The following is an 18,134-nucleotide window of genomic DNA, read 5'->3' as shown; positions in this document are numbered from 1 at the left end:
GAAAACACAGTGTTATATTGTTCCCTGTTTAGTCGGGTGCTTAGGAGCAAACAAAACGGCATCTGTGGTGTGGCTCTATAGTTTTTACGGCGGGTTAAGGCGAAGGAGCAGGGGGTTCAAGTGGGTTTCAGGAAAAAAAACAAAAGGCCTCGATTGCGTAGAGTTTTCCAGCTGAAGTGGCGGCAGTAGAGATCTCATGCATAAAATCAGACTTCAAAATCCGACTGGAACTTGATTGAAACGGTTGAACCTCCCTGACTGAAGTGAAATGTGGTGGCACTCGCGAAGAAATGTCTGATGAACCCCCCCTCCTCCACCCCCCGGGGTGCCGAGCTCATCCGTGAATTGAGACTAGAAATGGTGGCGCTAAAGGTCCGTGGCTGCTGGGTAATGCAAATCAGTGCCTGCTGTGATCCCCTCTGGTGTTTCTCCTTCTTCCCGAACAACTAATCCACTTAAGTATCACAGGCCTCTCAGCTCTCTCCAAAAAAAAAACCTCATTTGTGTAGCTCTCAATAATTAGTTTTCTCCCCCCCCCCCCCCCCTCCCTCCTCCCTGTGTAATACAACACCAATCATAGTCATTAAAACATTGTTCGGTTACACTGCAGTCAATGGATGCCTGCTCAATACACTGTAATTACCTGCTAATTAGATTGTTATCGGACTATTGGAATACCTCCCGTGTCCTCTTCCCCTCCTGTGGAAGGCTCTATCTGTGTGAACGGGATTAGGCTGCTTGTGATGCTTCCTGTCCCACCACGGTGGTCATTTCTCTCCATATACCTCTTTAAGGAGCTAGAGATTTGTCCATAGATTTATGGTTTTAGACCAATTTTGTGCTGTAAGAAATCTTTTTCCTTCTTTTTTTCATACCAGACTGAAGGAATTTCTAAAAAATTCACCCAATAGGCGCAGAAAGTTTCTGAAGTAGGGTTTTTGAAAGTTGTGATTTGAGCCCACTCGGGTCGTTGGCGCGCTGAATGTCCCTGCAGAGTCATAAAACGCAGCTAAACGCAAGGAAGTCACATATTCCCCGATGCGATGTTGTTTCAACTATGCACACAGCCGCAGCGGTCTCGTAACACTTAACGCTTACCTTTTGGGGAAAACCAAGGGGGCAAGGAACAATAAGGAAAAGGCAATAAATTCTGATCCTCCAAGTGTTTTGTTTTTTTACGGGCTCAATCTGACAAAGAAATCAGGGTCTTTTTTTCCACCCTGTCGTCACCAGCAGACATATATGTGTCGTGGGAGTTTCACTCTATGTTTCCGTTTTCCCGCCAGCTGTCAGCTCAGCGTACGAGCGGAGGGCAGAGGGCCGCCCTGCCACCACGGCTACAGGACAACCTCGGCCCGACTTTCCGAGGAGTGCGCTCCCTGTGAACAGGGAGACAATGGCGGGGCGGCGGCGCGACCGGAGGGACTCCTCTGTGTGGAAAGTTCCAAGTTGCTGCCCGCTGATGGAAACCTGACCCCCCCCCCCCCCCTCGCACTCGGGTCTCACTTTCGAGCGTGTACGGAGGCCAAAAGCTTCGGGGTCGTATCATGTCTTCGTGTTTGTTGTTCCAGCTTCATCTTTTCACACACTGAGCGGGAAGTTTGACACACACACACACACACACACACACACACACACCCAGATCAACTCTCCCATCCCGCCCCAAAATCACGAGCGTAATCGCAGAGAGCTTGTGCAACAGTCGGGGGGGGGGGGTTTAACAAGCTGAGGTGAAATTGTTCCTGTCTTGCTGGATCTGAATGACACTATGATGTCACTGTCAGAGAGGCCAGGGGAACCCGAACAGGCACGTACAACACCCATCCTCCGGCCTCTTCCTCCTCGCCATCTACCGATAGTTGGAGAGGTTTTCACGGTCAGTAACCCTGGTGGCCTTTTTCTATTAATGGAGAACACAGCTTAAACTTAGTGACTGTATAATTGGTCGCCTCCCCCCCCCCCCCCCCCCCTCCCCCTTCGGAGCGATCTACACCGGGCATTGCGGGAGCAGTATATCAATACGCTGTCTTCGAGCCAAGACAGATGGACGCTCGTTTGGAGCGGGTTCAGAGTTGTGTGTTTTTTTCCGTGTGAAGCTCCCTCAGGAATAAGTTAAGGGGTTTCCACTGACGCCAAAACCTCCCAGCTACAACAATAACATCTGCGGTTTGGATCAGACGCGTCGGTGATATCACCCGCTCAGCCACATGCCTGCATCACAGCGATCGGTGCTTATTGTCTGTGAAGTTTACAGAGGCACGGGATCCAACACAAGTGACGATCCGCTCTCTGCAGGACGTGGCTGACGTTCTTTGGCAGAAATTATTTTAATTAATTTACTTGCTTAACTTTTCTTTCTTTTTTATGTTACGCTGACAACATTCACACATTGTCCTGAAGTTGTAAGAAATGAATGTCAACATTAGGAAGGCATAATAATCGTTCTTTCCACAATTTCCTCAATTATTGTTGCATCTTGCGTAAAAGTGCTGTATAGCTTTACATCACAGCTCACAAACTACGGTGTAAATCATTTTTTATATGAGTATCAATAAAATATTAAAAAGAGAGAATAAGGGGGTAACACATTTGCAGTAAATGATAAATCATTGTTAATTTGTGTCCTGTCACATTGTCTCCTGTATGTCAAACTACGTGACACTTTAAGTTGGTAAACAAAGACGTTATTATAAATGTTAACATACCCTGTATGTATATACACCCCAGACCTCCACAGTGATGGAAGAGCTTTCTCACACATTGTCAATGCTTTGTCCTGATTTTAGTAATCACCCATCAGCTTCACTGTAGCTCTTGATACTTTCCAAAAAAGTGAGAAAACTGACATTTACTGGAACTTACTAATCGCTGGCCACATATTCTTTGTTTGTTTGAGGGTGGACGTATATGCAATTGGCTCCTTAATTGTTTATGATCTGATGAGGTGACGGGATATTAAAGCTCATATTGGTTCCTTTCCTGACGCCAGTTTTAATCGTTGGATGGATCTTGGATTGAAGCCCAAAACTACGTTACTGTTCCCCATCATTTTAGAAACAGAGATGGAACTGTTTCATGGCTATTGCTTTAAAGGCACACATTTTTGGTGTGCCTGGTAAAAAATAGTTATCGTTTAACTATATTAAAACTATTTTTTAAAATCTATATAAATAATAGGCTACTCCATATTTATTTATTTATTTTCAGAAATGTCATGACTTTAAAGTAAACGATACCGTAACAATTCTCATTGCAATATCGACTTGTTTTGCCCAGTATTAATATGACTGCACCCTGTAATTATCAAATAGGTTCTCAGTCATTTAAAACGGTTAATTTATCCCTCTTAGTCCTTTTAAAACACATACATTGTTCCCCTCTTATCCCCTAACTCTTCTTACGTTGTACTTACATACTGTATATGTACCCAATAAGTATTGTATTAATACCCTGTATTCAATAAATGATGTGACACTAATCTAAAGTGTCCTGCAGTTGATGGGCTTTTCTCTAGGTTATTATTTTTAAGAAATTAAAATTAATTTGTTGGGTAAACCATTTCTTATGCTGTTGGCTTCTACAATACAAACCATAACAACTGGTTAAACATTGTATTGCAGCACATTGTTTTGAGTAAATGTAAAATCACAGTAGTTTAAATGTCTGTCTGTGTTTCAAGGAAATTGTTTGATTCAAAAGAGGGGAAGAATTAAAAAGAAAAGTCAATTCAGCTGGGATCATCCTCAGTTTTTTTGTTTTGTTTTGTTTACACAGCTTTATTTCAGATGAATTAATTTTCAGTTCTATCGGGCTGTTCAATAGCCAAACACGTATCAATACTTTTCATCACAGCCGGCTACAATTCAATGCAAAAAAAATAAAAAATAAACGTAAAAACCACAAAAGCCACATTGTTCTCATGTGTCATTAAATATATTCATTTGTGATAAACATAATATATTAGTATTACAAGACATTACACAACCATTTGCAATGGACACTGCTAAACAACATTTACAAGCCGAGGTATAAACACGAGCAGATAATTATTCAGGTATAATATTCATGGAGTCTGGTGGTTACCGTTCTGAAAGCAATAAAATAAACAGTCGGTACAGATGTGTTGGCAGAGACTATAAGTGCGTTTCAAATACATACAGTATGATGCACAGAGTACTGATGTGTACCCTTGTATTTGTGTGTCCATGTGTGTGTGTTTCTGAATTGTGTGTGTTTCTGTACTGTGTGTGTGTGTGTTTCTGTACTGTGTGTATGCGTAAACCGAGTCATAGTGTGATCCTCTGGGTTCTCACGTAAACATGAGACATTTCTCCGACATTCATTTATTAAGCCTCTAGTATTTAAAACCTCTGGTTAAGTTCACATGGAGATAGATCTAGTTAATGTTTACCAAAAAAAATAATAAAAAAAAGGTAATACTATACAGCTATATAACACGCAGACAATCGCTCGTGCCTTTATGTCGAGTACCAAGTCTTGATAGTGGAATCCAGTCCTCAGAGAGGTCGCTATGAGGGAACATTCGACGCGGCGCGCTGAACCGCACGGCACAATAAACATCTGTGATATTTCATTACTCCACAGGTTATCCTCCCACAACATTGAATACTGTGTACAAATCACATGTGTACATAATTCACAATCATTGTTAGCTTGCAGTCAGCTACAGTAAACGGTGAGCATGCATTGAGTCTGTGTTGCTTGATAGGTCGGTATTCGCTTCTTTTTTTTTTTTTTTGACAAAGTGAGATGCTTCACTTCCTCCGTTCTCTCATTTGCAAATGTTTGGGACGTCCGACTTACATTTAGGCCTTTGTTGGAGAATAAACGCTATTCTTAACTGTAGTTGCCTCATCAGTGAGGCAAGCAGGGTTTGAACTGTACAGTTGTTGATTTTTTGTGTGCATCATATGTTACAGTATGGGATTTCTTTTCTTTGTGAACATATCTCATATGTTCTAAAACTAGTAAAAATAAGTGCATAGTTGACACGTCTACTCTACATCTAGCCGATGCTACGGCATCATCTACTAAGAATAATGTCTACGTACGCACGTATGGTTACTTTATATATATATATATATATATATATATATATATCGATAAGCGCCGAGCAGAGACGGGATCAATACTGCAGAGTGAGCAGAGGGTCGTTATGGCAATTTGTTCCCGCGAAACACAAGTTGTTTCTCTGAGGCGACCCTCGCATGTCAGCAGGGAAGATGGCACCGGTTATGTTTCCCACAGAGTAAATCCACAAATTTTTTTTCTTTTCACTTTTAGATGTTGACAGAGTTTATCCAAAGTTTGGCAGGTTACAGGAGCAACTTATAATACAGGAGTGGAGTCCCTCAACGCCACGACAAAGTCTCTTCATTCAACTAGACGATGCTCTACACGGCACAGTGGCGATAGATCCTCTTAAAATACAAGAAAGAGTGATACAGTAGATGCATTGCTCTTTAAAACAACTCACTAAAGGGACTTTAAAAAAAAAAACAACGGCATCATGGGTAAAATAGTCAGGGTGTGACGTATCTGCAACGTTAGGTGCAAACTCTGCAATTACACGACAAAACGAACCTCCAAAGACGAACAGAAACAGAACAACTGTAGAACGAGCTCCTTCACAAAATGTTCCTAAAAAACAAAAACAAAAAAACACTAATCTCTTCGCTCCAACTCAGAGCAGCAGCACTCAGTCATTCCCCCATCTCCTCTACTTTTCACCTGTGTCTTTCTATCTTGTTATTCTTCCAGTTTATTTATATATTTTTTCATTCATCCTCTCCTCCTCGCATTCATCCCAGCGGAGACGCTGTTTCGCCTCCACTTCCTCCCTCAAGCTCTCCCTTCAATCTCTCGCTCCCCTCCGGCAACTTTTAGCACTTTCCCCTCTTGTCGCGCTGCTGGAACTTCCTCAGCCGGCGGCCCCACAGGTCCTTCCAAGGGATGAGCAGGCTCCCCTTGTCCGCCACCACGCCGCCCTGCCCGGGGGAATCGTCGTCCGTACCCAGGAGCAGGTACTTCCTCCCGGGCTTGATCTTGGGGCATTTGCAGGCCACGTCCTTGGCGCGCACCCACAGCAGCTGGTCGCCGCGGCGGATGCGGTGCTCGCCTTGTTTGTAGACGGAAATGATGTTGACGGTGAACTTCCACCACTCGCCCGCCTTGTCTCCTTTCAGCACGTGCACTTGGACAGCTGGTGGAAGAGAAGAGAGAAGCCGGGGTTAAACCACCTACATGGACATATCATTGTCTAGTGATACCCAAACATACTTGTTCCCCTTGTACCCCTGGGTCCTCTGGGGGCAAGAGGCTATATTTCTGGGGTTCTGATGTAGCCAGGGAATACCCCAGCCAAGACTTCCTTTTCCCTGCAACCAATTAACCAATAAAAAGCTAAATCTGACGATAGCTGGCGGGTTCCATATTGCATTTCTGCCTAAGTGCTCCGCCTCTTTTGCTCTTCACATGGACCGTTTCCCTGCATTCAACCAAAGCCTGCTCAAATGATATTGGTCAATACTACTTGGACTACAAAGGGAAACCAGAACGCTTAGAGATTACCCCTGGGTATACTGTATGCACCCCTCCACATATTGAACCAGCAGTAGCACTTGAACACCACATGCTGCATTGAGAGATCTGAATAGTTAAAAGTAACGGATAAAGAGTTTTGTGATTTCAAATGGCAGTAGTACTAAAGCAAACTAAATCCATCCTAAAACATGGACAGATTTATCATAACATCTATTTTTATAAAGGTAATAGTGTTAAAAAACATTCAAATGAACACATTTGGAACATGACCGAGTGTTGACATCTAACAGGGCAGAGGAGTATGACGGACAAAAGAGGTTTGGGAACCAGTGGCATAAACTATAACAGCAGACAGATGTCCAGAGGTCCAGCAAAACCTCCCGTATGAACGTGACCCAGAATTCGCCGACTTCGCTGACCTTCGACCTTTCCTTGTGATCCTGAGCATACTCCCTATTACGGTTGCCATAGCGCTCCGGGTGCAAACACAAAGGTTCATGGCCGAGAACATCGGAGAGCACGCTTTCATTACAGGGGCAGAAAAACACTTTTCCTTCAGGTGGCCAGGCTCAGTTTGAGGAGGAAGACGTTGATATTAGGTTCTTTATTGCAAACATAAACGGCCAAAGAACTTGGTTTTTTTTACTATACAAAAATTGCCACATCTGCTAACAATAAAACATCTGAAACAAATCCTTTCCAATCGGTCTATTAGGTGTTAAGCTGGACTCCACCGCAGGCCAAATCAAGCCAAACCTGGTAACTATTGGAACGCCACTTGTTACCGATATCTTCGTACCAGGAAATGAGTAAATCTTCCTTCGCAGAGGGTCGCCTGCACCGCTTCTCCGTCAGACCGAGCAGCTATTACCTCATCGCCGTGACTGCAACAAGAGGCAATCGGCTCGGCAGCGATGGAGCTAATCTGTGCTCGAGGTGAAGTGCTTCACCCCGTGGGTTTAGCTCGGAATGTGCTATTAACGCCTAAGTGTGCATGTGGGAATTCGCCCACGACTGTGAGAATGAGTCGAATCTGAAGATTGGATTCGGTGAAAGACTCGAGTGACAATCAGTTGGATGTGGCGCATTCTTTTATTTATACTATTTATCTGTCGAAGCAATATCTGTGGTTTTTGTTCTCCACACAAGGATCACACCTTACAAAATACTTTTGTCATGACAATATCCTTCCTTCTCATTTTCGCCTTCAGATTGCTCGGTTAAGTTAGCCTTTTCTCGGCCTCTCTGGCTGAACATGATCACTTTCAGCGCTCATCAGACGTCCCCCATTACTGCCAAGAACCGGGAGGAGTGGGGTGTTTGAGTATGTGTGTCAATGCACGGTGTGAGCAAATTGCACACGATTTCAGAAGAAAGAAGGTTTGTTGGGCTCGAGTAGAGCGAGCTCTCACAGCCCTGCCATTCAGCGCAGACCCCTCTCCTTCATCCAGACACATAAAGGGTGTGCGAGGGGGAGGAGGGGAGCCCGCTATTTGTCTTCCCAGCCACAGAAAAAGTTCCAGGAGAATCGGGATGTGTTTCCGACCTCATGAGCTGTCCGGGGTTCTGCTCCCAGAGCCTCGTCCAACTCCGCAGCGTGAGAATCCGGCGGAGATAGCGCTCTCCTCTCCAGAGCCGAGGAGACTCGGTTACAGCGTCCAGACTCTCTGTCCGCATCGGCCTCTTTCTCCTTTCTCTCTCTCTCTGTCTCGAGTGCGTTTTCAGTCTGCACAGCATATCGAAACACACACAAATCCACGCCACTCGGTTTTGAGCTAAATGGACAGAGAGACACTGAGAGCACAACAAATCTATTATGAATTGGTGCACGCTGACACTGTTTGGTGAGACGGTTGACAGAGAGACAGAGAGAGAGGCGATGAGTGTGAGATGATCCTGCACTCGCACAATGTCTGCCAACCGGGGGCCTCCCCTCACCGCCAAACTTCCAGCTGGGTTTATCGTCTTTGGGTGGTGTGCTGCAGCTTGACACCGCATGCCACCAACAAGCAAAGGGGCTAATGAAATTAGGGCTCGCTTAATTACCGCGCTGAGGCCCCTGTCCCCTGTGGTTATCAGCTGAGTGAACGATCAGGGACCTGTTACCCTTGGGTGAGCACAGAGGGGTGGCCTGGGAGGGGGGTGGGGGGTCTGCCTTTGAGCACTATCCCGGAGCGTCGGCAAACACGCGGCGCTTTGATTCATTGTCCTCCCGGTGGCAGGGAGGGAGAGGGAGGGTGCGTGTGTGCAGAGGAGGGTGTCAGGCGAGAATATAATCCCTTTGTGTCCTCCATCTCCGTAGCTACGGCGGCGGTGAAAAACAAAAATTGAATAAACAAAACATATTTCTTTCTCTCCGGGGTGGCAATCCGTCACCGTCCGCCTAATTTACCACCTGTTTGTGCCCCGAGGAATGCTCGGTTGCCGGCACAGCGCACAACTGTGTTTAAACAAGAGGGCCCCTTCCCGTGACCCCCCGGGGGGCGCCGTATCACCGACTCACACATGGGGGGGGGGGTTGTGGCCCCCAAAAGAACAGAGAGGAGACCCCGAAGCTCCCACAAAAGCGAGGCGACAGGCCTGAGAAATGAATTAGGGCCGAGGCGGAGGGAGAGCATGCTAAGCAATAATGTCTGCCACACTGGCTCAGCAGCGGCTCAGGCAGAATCATCTGCTTCCAGAACGTTTTTTTTTTTTTTTTTAAGATGAACTTCAGAGAAAAGCAACAGGAACCGCCCGCTTTGCCTGACTCAGCCCGACTGATTTATAGATGCAGAGCCTGTCTCAGCTCCGATGATTAAGATTTAAATCAGTCGAAATATGAATAATGGCTGCGCTGGGCTTCCCAGCAAAACACAACAAATGGCCTGAATTACTGTCTACTCAGCTGTAAGCGGGAATAAAATGTATTTGGCCAATTTTCAGCTGGATGCCGTTTTAAAGTCCATAAAGATGATGTTTCAGCTACGATGATCTTGAACGAGAGGCAAGTTAGTCATGTCTGAAAGCAATCAACATTCGGGGAGCTGGAAGTGTTCGAGCGGAGCTAATAGTGAAGGACCTTTTTTAACAAAGATAAATGTAGGTTTTGTTTACAGAAGCACCCTTGCTTTCTTTTTAGAGGATACAATACTTGCAGAAACCTGGCTGAGACGAGATGTGCAACATTTGATTGAACGGAGGGTTTTGTTTTGTGTCTCTGTGGTTTACAGATGTTGATCCACCACTAACCGATAAACTGTTATGTTGCCATGATTAATGGTGCAGAAAATCCAAAGAGCGCCGTGGATCATTTGCCGTGTGAGTGAAAGTAGAGCTACACAGTGGGAATATGTAATGAAAACAAGTGTTCTACTACTGCCTCAGTTGTATCCCTATATGTGTTTGAATTACAGGTATGGCACTGGTTTTAGTGTGAAGTGTAAATGTCAGTATCATCAACCATCAAATTTCCGTCTGGTTCCAAGTTGTCGGTTTGTGAAACACAGCTGTCTTTGCTTTACTCTGGTGGCACCGGCGTTTTTCAAAATATCACGTCATACCCCGTGATATGATGTTTATTTGCCTGGCACTACACTGTTACATGTATTTCAGCTGCACCACTTGTTCTGTGGATTCATCTACAATATAATGTGATTGCCGTGTGTGTTTTGGCTTCTCTTATCTGTGTGGGATTTGCTCTTAAAACTTCAAAGTTTTTGCTAAATGCCTCAGGCTGACTGTGTTGGACAAAGCGTATCCACCGTGCTTGTGTGGTCTGTCCTGCTTAGGTTTACCGTAGTTCAGACATTCACACTTTGACCAGAGAAGAGGTGCAGCGGGGCGGGAGACGTGCACAGGCTTTTCCTTAACACAATACATTTAGGTATCTTAGGCAATCCTCAAAGGGAAGACGACACATCGTTAGCATTTACACATTATAATCCTTCATCCTGTTCTCAGTTAAAGGAATAGTTCAACCATAGAGATAGAATAGTAGTAGAACGGACATTGAACTGTTTTCCAGATGTCATTTAATTAGTGCAAAAGAAAATGGCTATTGTTGTTTGTTGTTATGGTGACAACACACGTCAGTGGGGCCGAAAAGTGTAGTCGCTGCTGACCACCAGCCCGCTGTTCACATTAAGTAACCAGTGTAGCATTAAAGCATGGTGGATTTAACAAGCTAGCTAACTAGCCAGCTGTCCACTAGTTAGTTAGCTAGCTAGCTAGCTAGCGGGCTAATTCCACCATGCTTTAATGCTACACTGGGTACAGAAAATGAGCCAAACAAAGTTGTCCCTTATCTTTTCCTAGGCTGCGACAAGAGTGTGTAGTTGAAGCCTTAAGTTATTCAATTTTACTCCTTTAACGTTACTACTCCACAGCTTGTTTTAGTCTTTAAAAGCTCACCTCAGTGAGCCGCGACTTGCCGTGAGTTTGTTTAGTTTATACAGAAGTTAGCCTGCCACAACATTTGAGGAAATATGATGGGAAGATTGATGCCACTCTAATTGGTAAATATGGAGCAGGAGCCAGCAGTCAATTAGCTTAGCTTAGCACAAAGACTGGACACGGCGAGCCTGGCTCTGTCCAACGGTAACAAAATCCGTCTTTCAGCACCTTTTATATTCTGTTGCCGCCATCCTTCTCTGTGATCTGTGTTTCAAACAATACAGGTGTTTTGACTGGCCTGTCGTTAAAGTATAGTTAATGTCATAAAGTATAAGCATATAATAATGATTTGATTGAGGGTAAATGCTACCTTTGACCTGTTATTTGACACCAGAAAAAGGAGAGATATGGCAATGAAAACACCTGCACTGTGTGATCAGATCAGCTGGATCAACATACAAAAATGAGCAGAACGTTGGCCGGCAACTCTGTTTTCCCTGTCCAGACTTCAAAATCATCTACGTTTTGGATGCCGGTAACGGAGAGGAAAGATGTGTGTCCAGATGAATCTGAATTAGAGGACGTTGCTTCAGGCTGTGTAAGAGCAGCACCAGGGTGCGGATTAGCTTCGCTCGGGGGTCTGATTAATTGAGACATCTGACCTCTTGACTGCTGGCTGACGTCTGGCAGCACACATTCCTGCATATTGGACTCACTCACCGTAGTCTTTTTTACAGTACTTCTTCATAGTGATCTTCATCTTTCCCTTGGAGGCTTTACAGTGAGACTCGCAGTCTAGGGAGAAGAGGTGAAAAGGAAAGACAGAGGAAAATTAGATGGCAAATTTCATCCTGCGATTCATAAAATGCTTCCGTGTGTGTAATATGGTCCCTTTGCGTCACACTATTTGTGCCCCCGGGGGTCTCCGAGAGGCCTTCAAAGTGCCACTGTGAAACGGGTTATAGCTCACACAGATCCTCCTGTGTCTGTCAACACACTCTTACTATACTCCTTCCCAGCTTTTACACTCTAGCCTGCTCCCTCGTCAGTGTCCTGGCATGCATTGTGTGAACTCTGAGGGCTACAGAGGACACCCCCCGCACAAAAGAAGTTCGCGGGGGAGGATATTAGCGAGCGACCTACCGAAAATTAGCAAGGACCCTTAATAAGCAGCGTCTAATCCACGTGATGGGAGTGAGTGAATACTCGAACGCTGGACGAGGCTGAATGTTCTGCGGCCCCCAGAGAAAGAAGCTCTCGGACTTCTGATTAATGTCTCCAGTGCATGTGTACCTGCCAAAGGGCTTTATCGATGGCCGCCGCTGTCGCTCTGTCACTGCGCCAGGTTTCCTTTTGGAACGAGGGCACTGGTGGGACCAGAGTGCGAACTGAAAAATTGAAATAATTTGTTCCCTCCACTCTCCACTGACTGACACAAATTGGAACCAGATCATCTCTGAGTGTTCCCCCCCTCTCCCATTCCGCCTCTACCAGAGCAATAAGCCTTGTGCTCTTTTCAGGTGGGGTGGGGGTGGGGGGGGGGGGGGGTGGGAAAGCTGGGCTGGGCAGTTTGAAGAGAATGGAGGGGGCAGTTGAGAGAGAGAGAGGGGACCTTTCAGCTTGCCTGAATATGGACAAACTTCATTATTTCTTCCAGCCCTCTGTCCAGTCTTCCCCTTTCTTCCCCATTATGCTCCGTGTGAATGAGGTTGCCTGGGTAATGATTGAGGAAGAAAAAAACGCCCCTCTCCTCCCTCTCAAAAAAAAAAAAAAAAAAAAAAAGAGCGGTACGGGACGTGGGATGAGGATCGAATTCATGTATGTAGAGAAAAGCATTTCTGGTGGAATGCCTGCCTGCTTTATAGGGTGGCGGGAGAAATAAGAAAAGAGGAAATCCCAAAGTAAATGAATTTGACGAGTCCATATCGAGCACGCCTGATTTCCATGTAAATGAAGTGCCGAGGGCAGGCGGTGGGGGCTTTATCTCCCGCTGGCCCCTGGGGGCCTTTATCATACCTCCCTTTGATAGCTGACGTTGCCCATTAGCCCCTTTAGCGCAATCGCTGCGCTGGGCCATTACACCCGCGGCTCTCATTAAGGGCCAATCTCCCGCTGCGAGGACAAACGCCCCCTTTGTGTGTCCCCGCAGCAGTGCCCCGTTCATTCTGCGGGGTTCCCCGGGGGACCACACTGCTCCTAATTTGGAGGGTGGTGTCTGTGTGGAGTCTCTGACAGGAGTCCAAACTCCGCACAGTCACCAGTCACCATAGTAGGAAGTGGGACTCACAACAAAGCTGAATGAAGTCAGTGGCGCCACTCTCATCAGACGCTGATTGATGACCAGAGGTTGACTCAGTCCATACAACCAAAGCTGTATCATGGTGAAAGCTAATACTGTAATTTAATAAATGCATACTACCAGCTGAGGCAGCAGGTTTACGGCCTGTTAGCTGGTCAGTTACTTCTACGAATAGCCATCCTAATCAGCCGCTGAAGGACGGGACAAATTACACTGCAGGTTGATATTTTTGTTGCACATGGTCCAATGTCAGCAGTCCAGCACGGAGACGCTTGTCGGAGCACATGAACAATGCGGTCGGGCAGGGCTTCACTGTCGGCACAGCCAGGCCCTGATTGAAATACAAACTGGTGCAAATGAAGCATGTAATCAGATTAGGGCTGAAACCCTGGGGAGGCTGCCGGGCAGGCTGGGAATACAGGCAACGAGGCCGCAGGGAGCGCTGGCAAAATATCTGGAGTTTACATCAGCGGCACTCAGACCTCACTGACGTGTGTTCCAGTTGAGGACTACGACTACGGACGGATGGAAAAAAACATTCACGGTGCTCGAAATGCACACACAATTACATGCATGAAGGAGCCGCTGCTTTAGTTTAGTTGCGCGGTGATTAAAATGATGAAAAACACAATAATATTTAACAGAAAAGACATTAAAAGAGCAATACCACTTAATTGTGTAGGTGAATTAAAACACAACTTTAATCCAGGTGTGTTTTGCGTTGTTTAATTGTTCTAAAATCAGCAGCGCTGCGCTGTGTTTCTCACCTGACGGCTCCTCGTAGCTGGTGTAAGTTGCCGTAGGAGATGCAACTGGGATCTCTGTAACAAAGAGGGAAATAGATTTTAACATTGTGATCAAATTACAAGGCACACACAATAAAACTTATGTGATGGGGGAATATATGTAGCTCAATTTCCTGGTTATTCTCCTCAGAGCAGAATGTGAAAACCCTCAGAGCACAGATTTAATGGGATGTCTTTTTAATGACTGATTTTACGCAGATGTGCCGAAATAATGTGTAACAAGACTGTGAGTTTTCCATTAATATTCCTTCTCCCTCCGGATTGTGGTGTGTTGTAGCTACGGAGAGCCAAGGTCGCCGGTCTTGTTAAAGTCGGAGCTGGCAGGGAGTTAGATATCACAAAGATTTAATATCGTGCTATTAAAAAAGCCAAAAGGCCTTATCTCAATAAATATACATTGAAACCAAATATGTTCTTCAAGAACCCCATTTCCTCCGGCGTTTACACATTTGTTACCTTCCCAACAAAATGAGAGAAAAGCTCTTCCAGCAGGTTCGCGGGTTTAAATTATCGTTCAGGATTCCGGCCAAACAAGACCACAGACACCAATGTCCAATTTCCACACAGGCCTTAATCAGAAATGTCAACCCCGGTAACATAGTGGACAATTGTTAGTGTGTACATGTCCTCCCGGCCATCACCGTTATCTTATCTGACCACGCCAGCCAGCTACTGGATGCTCCTAGCTAAAGCGGCTACCAGCGACCCCGCTCTGTTTCTGCGAGGCGTTGGCGTTTATTGCCGAGGGCCTGGAATCTGCAGGCGGCAGATACGGCCAATAAATATATCAGCCATCATTCCCTTGGACTCGTTCTGGGGATTTATTGCGAGAGAGACCGTTAACGGCGTTGAAGGCACGCAAGGCCGTGTTAGGCAACCTCTGCTGGTCTGTTTATCCAGGCTCTGTTTTGAACGGCCAAGTATCTATCCAAAATATCTCAAATGTAACACGAGATGAGTGCGAGCCATGAATTCATGCATAACAAGCATGTCCTGTTCTTTTCAGATCCTGTCCTGAGGTTCTCTGAGGGTTTTCTATTGCAAACCAATGTGTGACGTAAGGGCGACTACGTCCACTTCTTATGTACAGTCCATCAGTGAATTTAATGGAAGCTATTGTCAGTGATGATTAAAATATAACGCGTCCGTTTCATGTCGTGTTCGGGGGCCGCACTACATGTTTCTGAGGGTCTGCCATTGGCCCGCACTTTGAGCAGCTATGCTCCGCGTCAACAAGCTGCCAGAACCAAATATTTCAAATAGACACAAGGATTCACTTTGTTGAACCCCTTTCTGTGGAGTGAGTTTAAATCTTTTTAGTTCATAGAAGTATCTGAATTTTAGGATTTATAAAGACTTTATTGTTGTTTTAAGTTGCCACATGTTTTATCAATAGTTAATACCTTAGTTTTTAATGCTTTATTTCAAAAGGGGTAGTCAGAAATCTCTTTGGCTGCATATCTAGCGCTGCTTTTTTTAAGTGCCCCTAATTAATCTTGATGACCTCTTAGAAAGCGAGGAACCCATAGCCTTTTAATTCCATAACAAATGTTTATGACTCAGACCTGATGCCTTGTTACAAGATGATCAAGTCACTAATGAGGTGTTTGGTGTTTTCTTCCCTTTACAACCACTCTTAATAAATGTATTTACATCAGTTCTGATGAGGCAAAGTGCTGGCCAGCCAAAGGGAGATTTTCGCAACATGGCAACCCAAAAGTTTTCTGATGAAAAGTGTATTATTACCGATCGATATCATGAACCCTCATTAAGAAAGTTGTACCAGTTCCCCTACAAGAGGTTAACTTGGATTAACATGGTGTGGATCCAGTCATTGTGTGGTAGGAGTGGTCCTTACTGATGCAGGGGGCGATGGGGGAGCGGCTCTGCTGGTAGCCCTTGGCACAGCGGTTACAGGTGATTCCCGTCACACCGTCCTTGCAGGGGCATTGGCCCGTCGTCTGGTTACACGTCTTCCCCGCTGCTCCGACTGGATGACAGTCACATGCTATGGAGGGAGAGGAGGGGAAGAAGAAGAAAAAAGGCACAAGAACATCAAGCTAGATTAAACCCGAGTAAACATCTTGTGATTTGAAAAATGAAAACATGAGTGGTTTACAAAACCAGCGCCCTCAAAAAAACAACCATATCGACTTTCAGATGGCTACAGTGTGTCTCTGCCCCGCCCCTTTTGCTGACTCTACATATTCCATACAATAAAAAGTCATCACACGGAAACCTAGCGAGGAATCATTTACGTGCAGGCTGCGTTTTTCTTCTTCTTCCAGACCATCACAGATGGGGAACTGGGCCCTGCACCAGCATACAACCTCAATCAAATTACACTGCTTCCCTCCAACCCATCGTGACCACGGGATTCCTCAATAGGTCGGCTCTGGAAGGCACGCAGAGCAGCAAATAGCTTGATTAATTGTAGTACTTCACCCTCACCGCACTGTATCGCTCTACTGTGTGTGTGTGTGTAACGCAAAAAAACGCACGTGTGTTATGGGCGCTCATCGGGGGTGCGTGTGTCTTTGAGCTTGTCTTGAGAGCAGGCTTTGTGTCCTCTGCACCGTCGGGATCAGACGGACTGTGTGCTCTTCAGATTGAGTTTCCAATGTGGGGCTTTTTGGCAAAGAGTTCCTTGCAAATACTGCCTGCATAATGTTTCCCATTAATGGATGAGTGGAACGCACTTCAAAGTCTGTCTAAGCTGTTAGTTGGGAGGATCGCACGTTTAAATGTGAGAAATTTGTTCTGTGTGTGTGTGTGTGAGAGTGTGTGTTCTGCCAAACATTTACCATAAAGCCAGTGTTTGAAGTGGAAGCCCAGCCTCCCTATTAGCCCTGCATGTGTTATATGTACCGGCAGAGTCATTTGAAATCTGCTTGAAGTGGTCCAGCAGAGTTTTGGAGTTGCTTTTAGTTGGAATTTATAGAGCTTCATGAACATAACGAGATGCTTATTAAATCTTTTTTTTTTAATAATATATATATTTTTTACAGCTCTAACATCTTGATTTGTGTAGTGAAAGCGTCTTTTCAAGTGTATTTGTTGAATTAAAATAACAGTGATTTAAAAATGAAAAATGTAGGGATCCAGTTCATTTCCTGTGAGAATTCAACATGAGTATGTTTCTTATATAAAATGAGGGAGGGCTGTTTAATGGAAAGTACAAAAGAAATAAAATAGCCATCAGCTAACAATAAACAAATGAACAATTACATCATAGAGAGAAGATTTCAGTCAGTCGAATGGTTTCTACCAACAAAGTTTTCTTTCGTCTGCTACTTTACATGCTCATCTACCAAAAATCAGAGAAATAAAAATCAGTGAAATAAACTCTTGTGATTGAGACCACTCACAGCTTTGTTCTGTAAGTGTCCAGGAGCTGCTCCAGATGTAAAAAAACGTCATTCAAAATCCCGTCGACAGTTGTGGCATGACTTTGGTTTTCTATATGGCTACCGCCAGCTGCTGCTTAGCTTAGCATAGCATAGCTTTAGAGGTGCTGGTAGGTGGGTTTTATAACCAGAATGTATTTGAGCTATCTGCTTCAATCTATTTCCATTCGTTGTGCCAAGCTAAGCTAACTGTCTAAGAAAGGTAATAAGCCAATTTTCAAAAATGTCAAACTATGCCTTTAAATATCAGAACGCTACTTTTTGTTGTTGTAAAGACAGGTAGACTGACTGTATTTCGCACCACTTCCATTTCAAAAGTCCAAAACCACAGCCTCACTGCCTTCACAGGGGGTGCTACAAACTTGGGACAGATTAATTGATTTCAACCTGCAGTGGGGGAGGGGCTGTGCAGAGGTGGTTCCGAGGAGTGGCGTGCAGTGAACCATGTACCAGCTCCGTCCCTGTGGACTTGCTGCGCCGAGTTAAAGGCTTAGGCTGCCAAACGTTCGGGGGTGAGGGATTGGTAGGGGGGGGGTGTGCACCGTCGTTCTCCAAGAGCCGTGTTTACACTGCGCTTGATGAGGGGTGAAGTTGTTAATCTGGGAAATAAAGCATGAGGCATTCCACGCTGCCACTATAGGTGCAGAGCCATTTTTTTCCTGCTAAACCTCTCGACTATTAAGC

General features: G+C 45.2%; 1 protein-coding gene across 1 annotated transcript in view; it reads right to left on the bottom strand.

Annotated features, from left to right (window-relative positions):
* Positions 1 to 5,148: 5,148 nt before the first annotated feature.
* Positions 5,149 to 18,134, bottom strand: part of ntn1b (netrin 1b) — a 39,204-nt gene continuing 26,218 nt past the window's right edge. The window contains exons 3-6 of the mRNA XM_076080062.1: positions 15,902 to 16,051; positions 14,005 to 14,058; positions 11,659 to 11,733; positions 5,149 to 6,223 (exon numbers count right to left, since the gene is read on the bottom strand). Coding sequence (XP_075936177.1) covers positions 5,904 to 6,223; positions 11,659 to 11,733; positions 14,005 to 14,058; positions 15,902 to 16,051 — 599 coding nt within the window. The 3' untranslated portion in view covers positions 5,149 to 5,903. The remainder of the gene's footprint in view (positions 6,224 to 11,658; positions 11,734 to 14,004; positions 14,059 to 15,901; positions 16,052 to 18,134) is intronic.

This window comes from Anarhichas minor, unplaced genomic scaffold (genome assembly GCF_050575085.1).
Source record: "Anarhichas minor isolate MPS153535 unplaced genomic scaffold, ASM5057508v1 ptg000007l, whole genome shotgun sequence".
NCBI classification, from domain to species: domain Eukaryota; kingdom Metazoa; phylum Chordata; class Actinopteri; order Perciformes; family Anarhichadidae; genus Anarhichas; species Anarhichas minor.
This window is presented reverse-complemented; position numbering and strand designations above follow the sequence as displayed.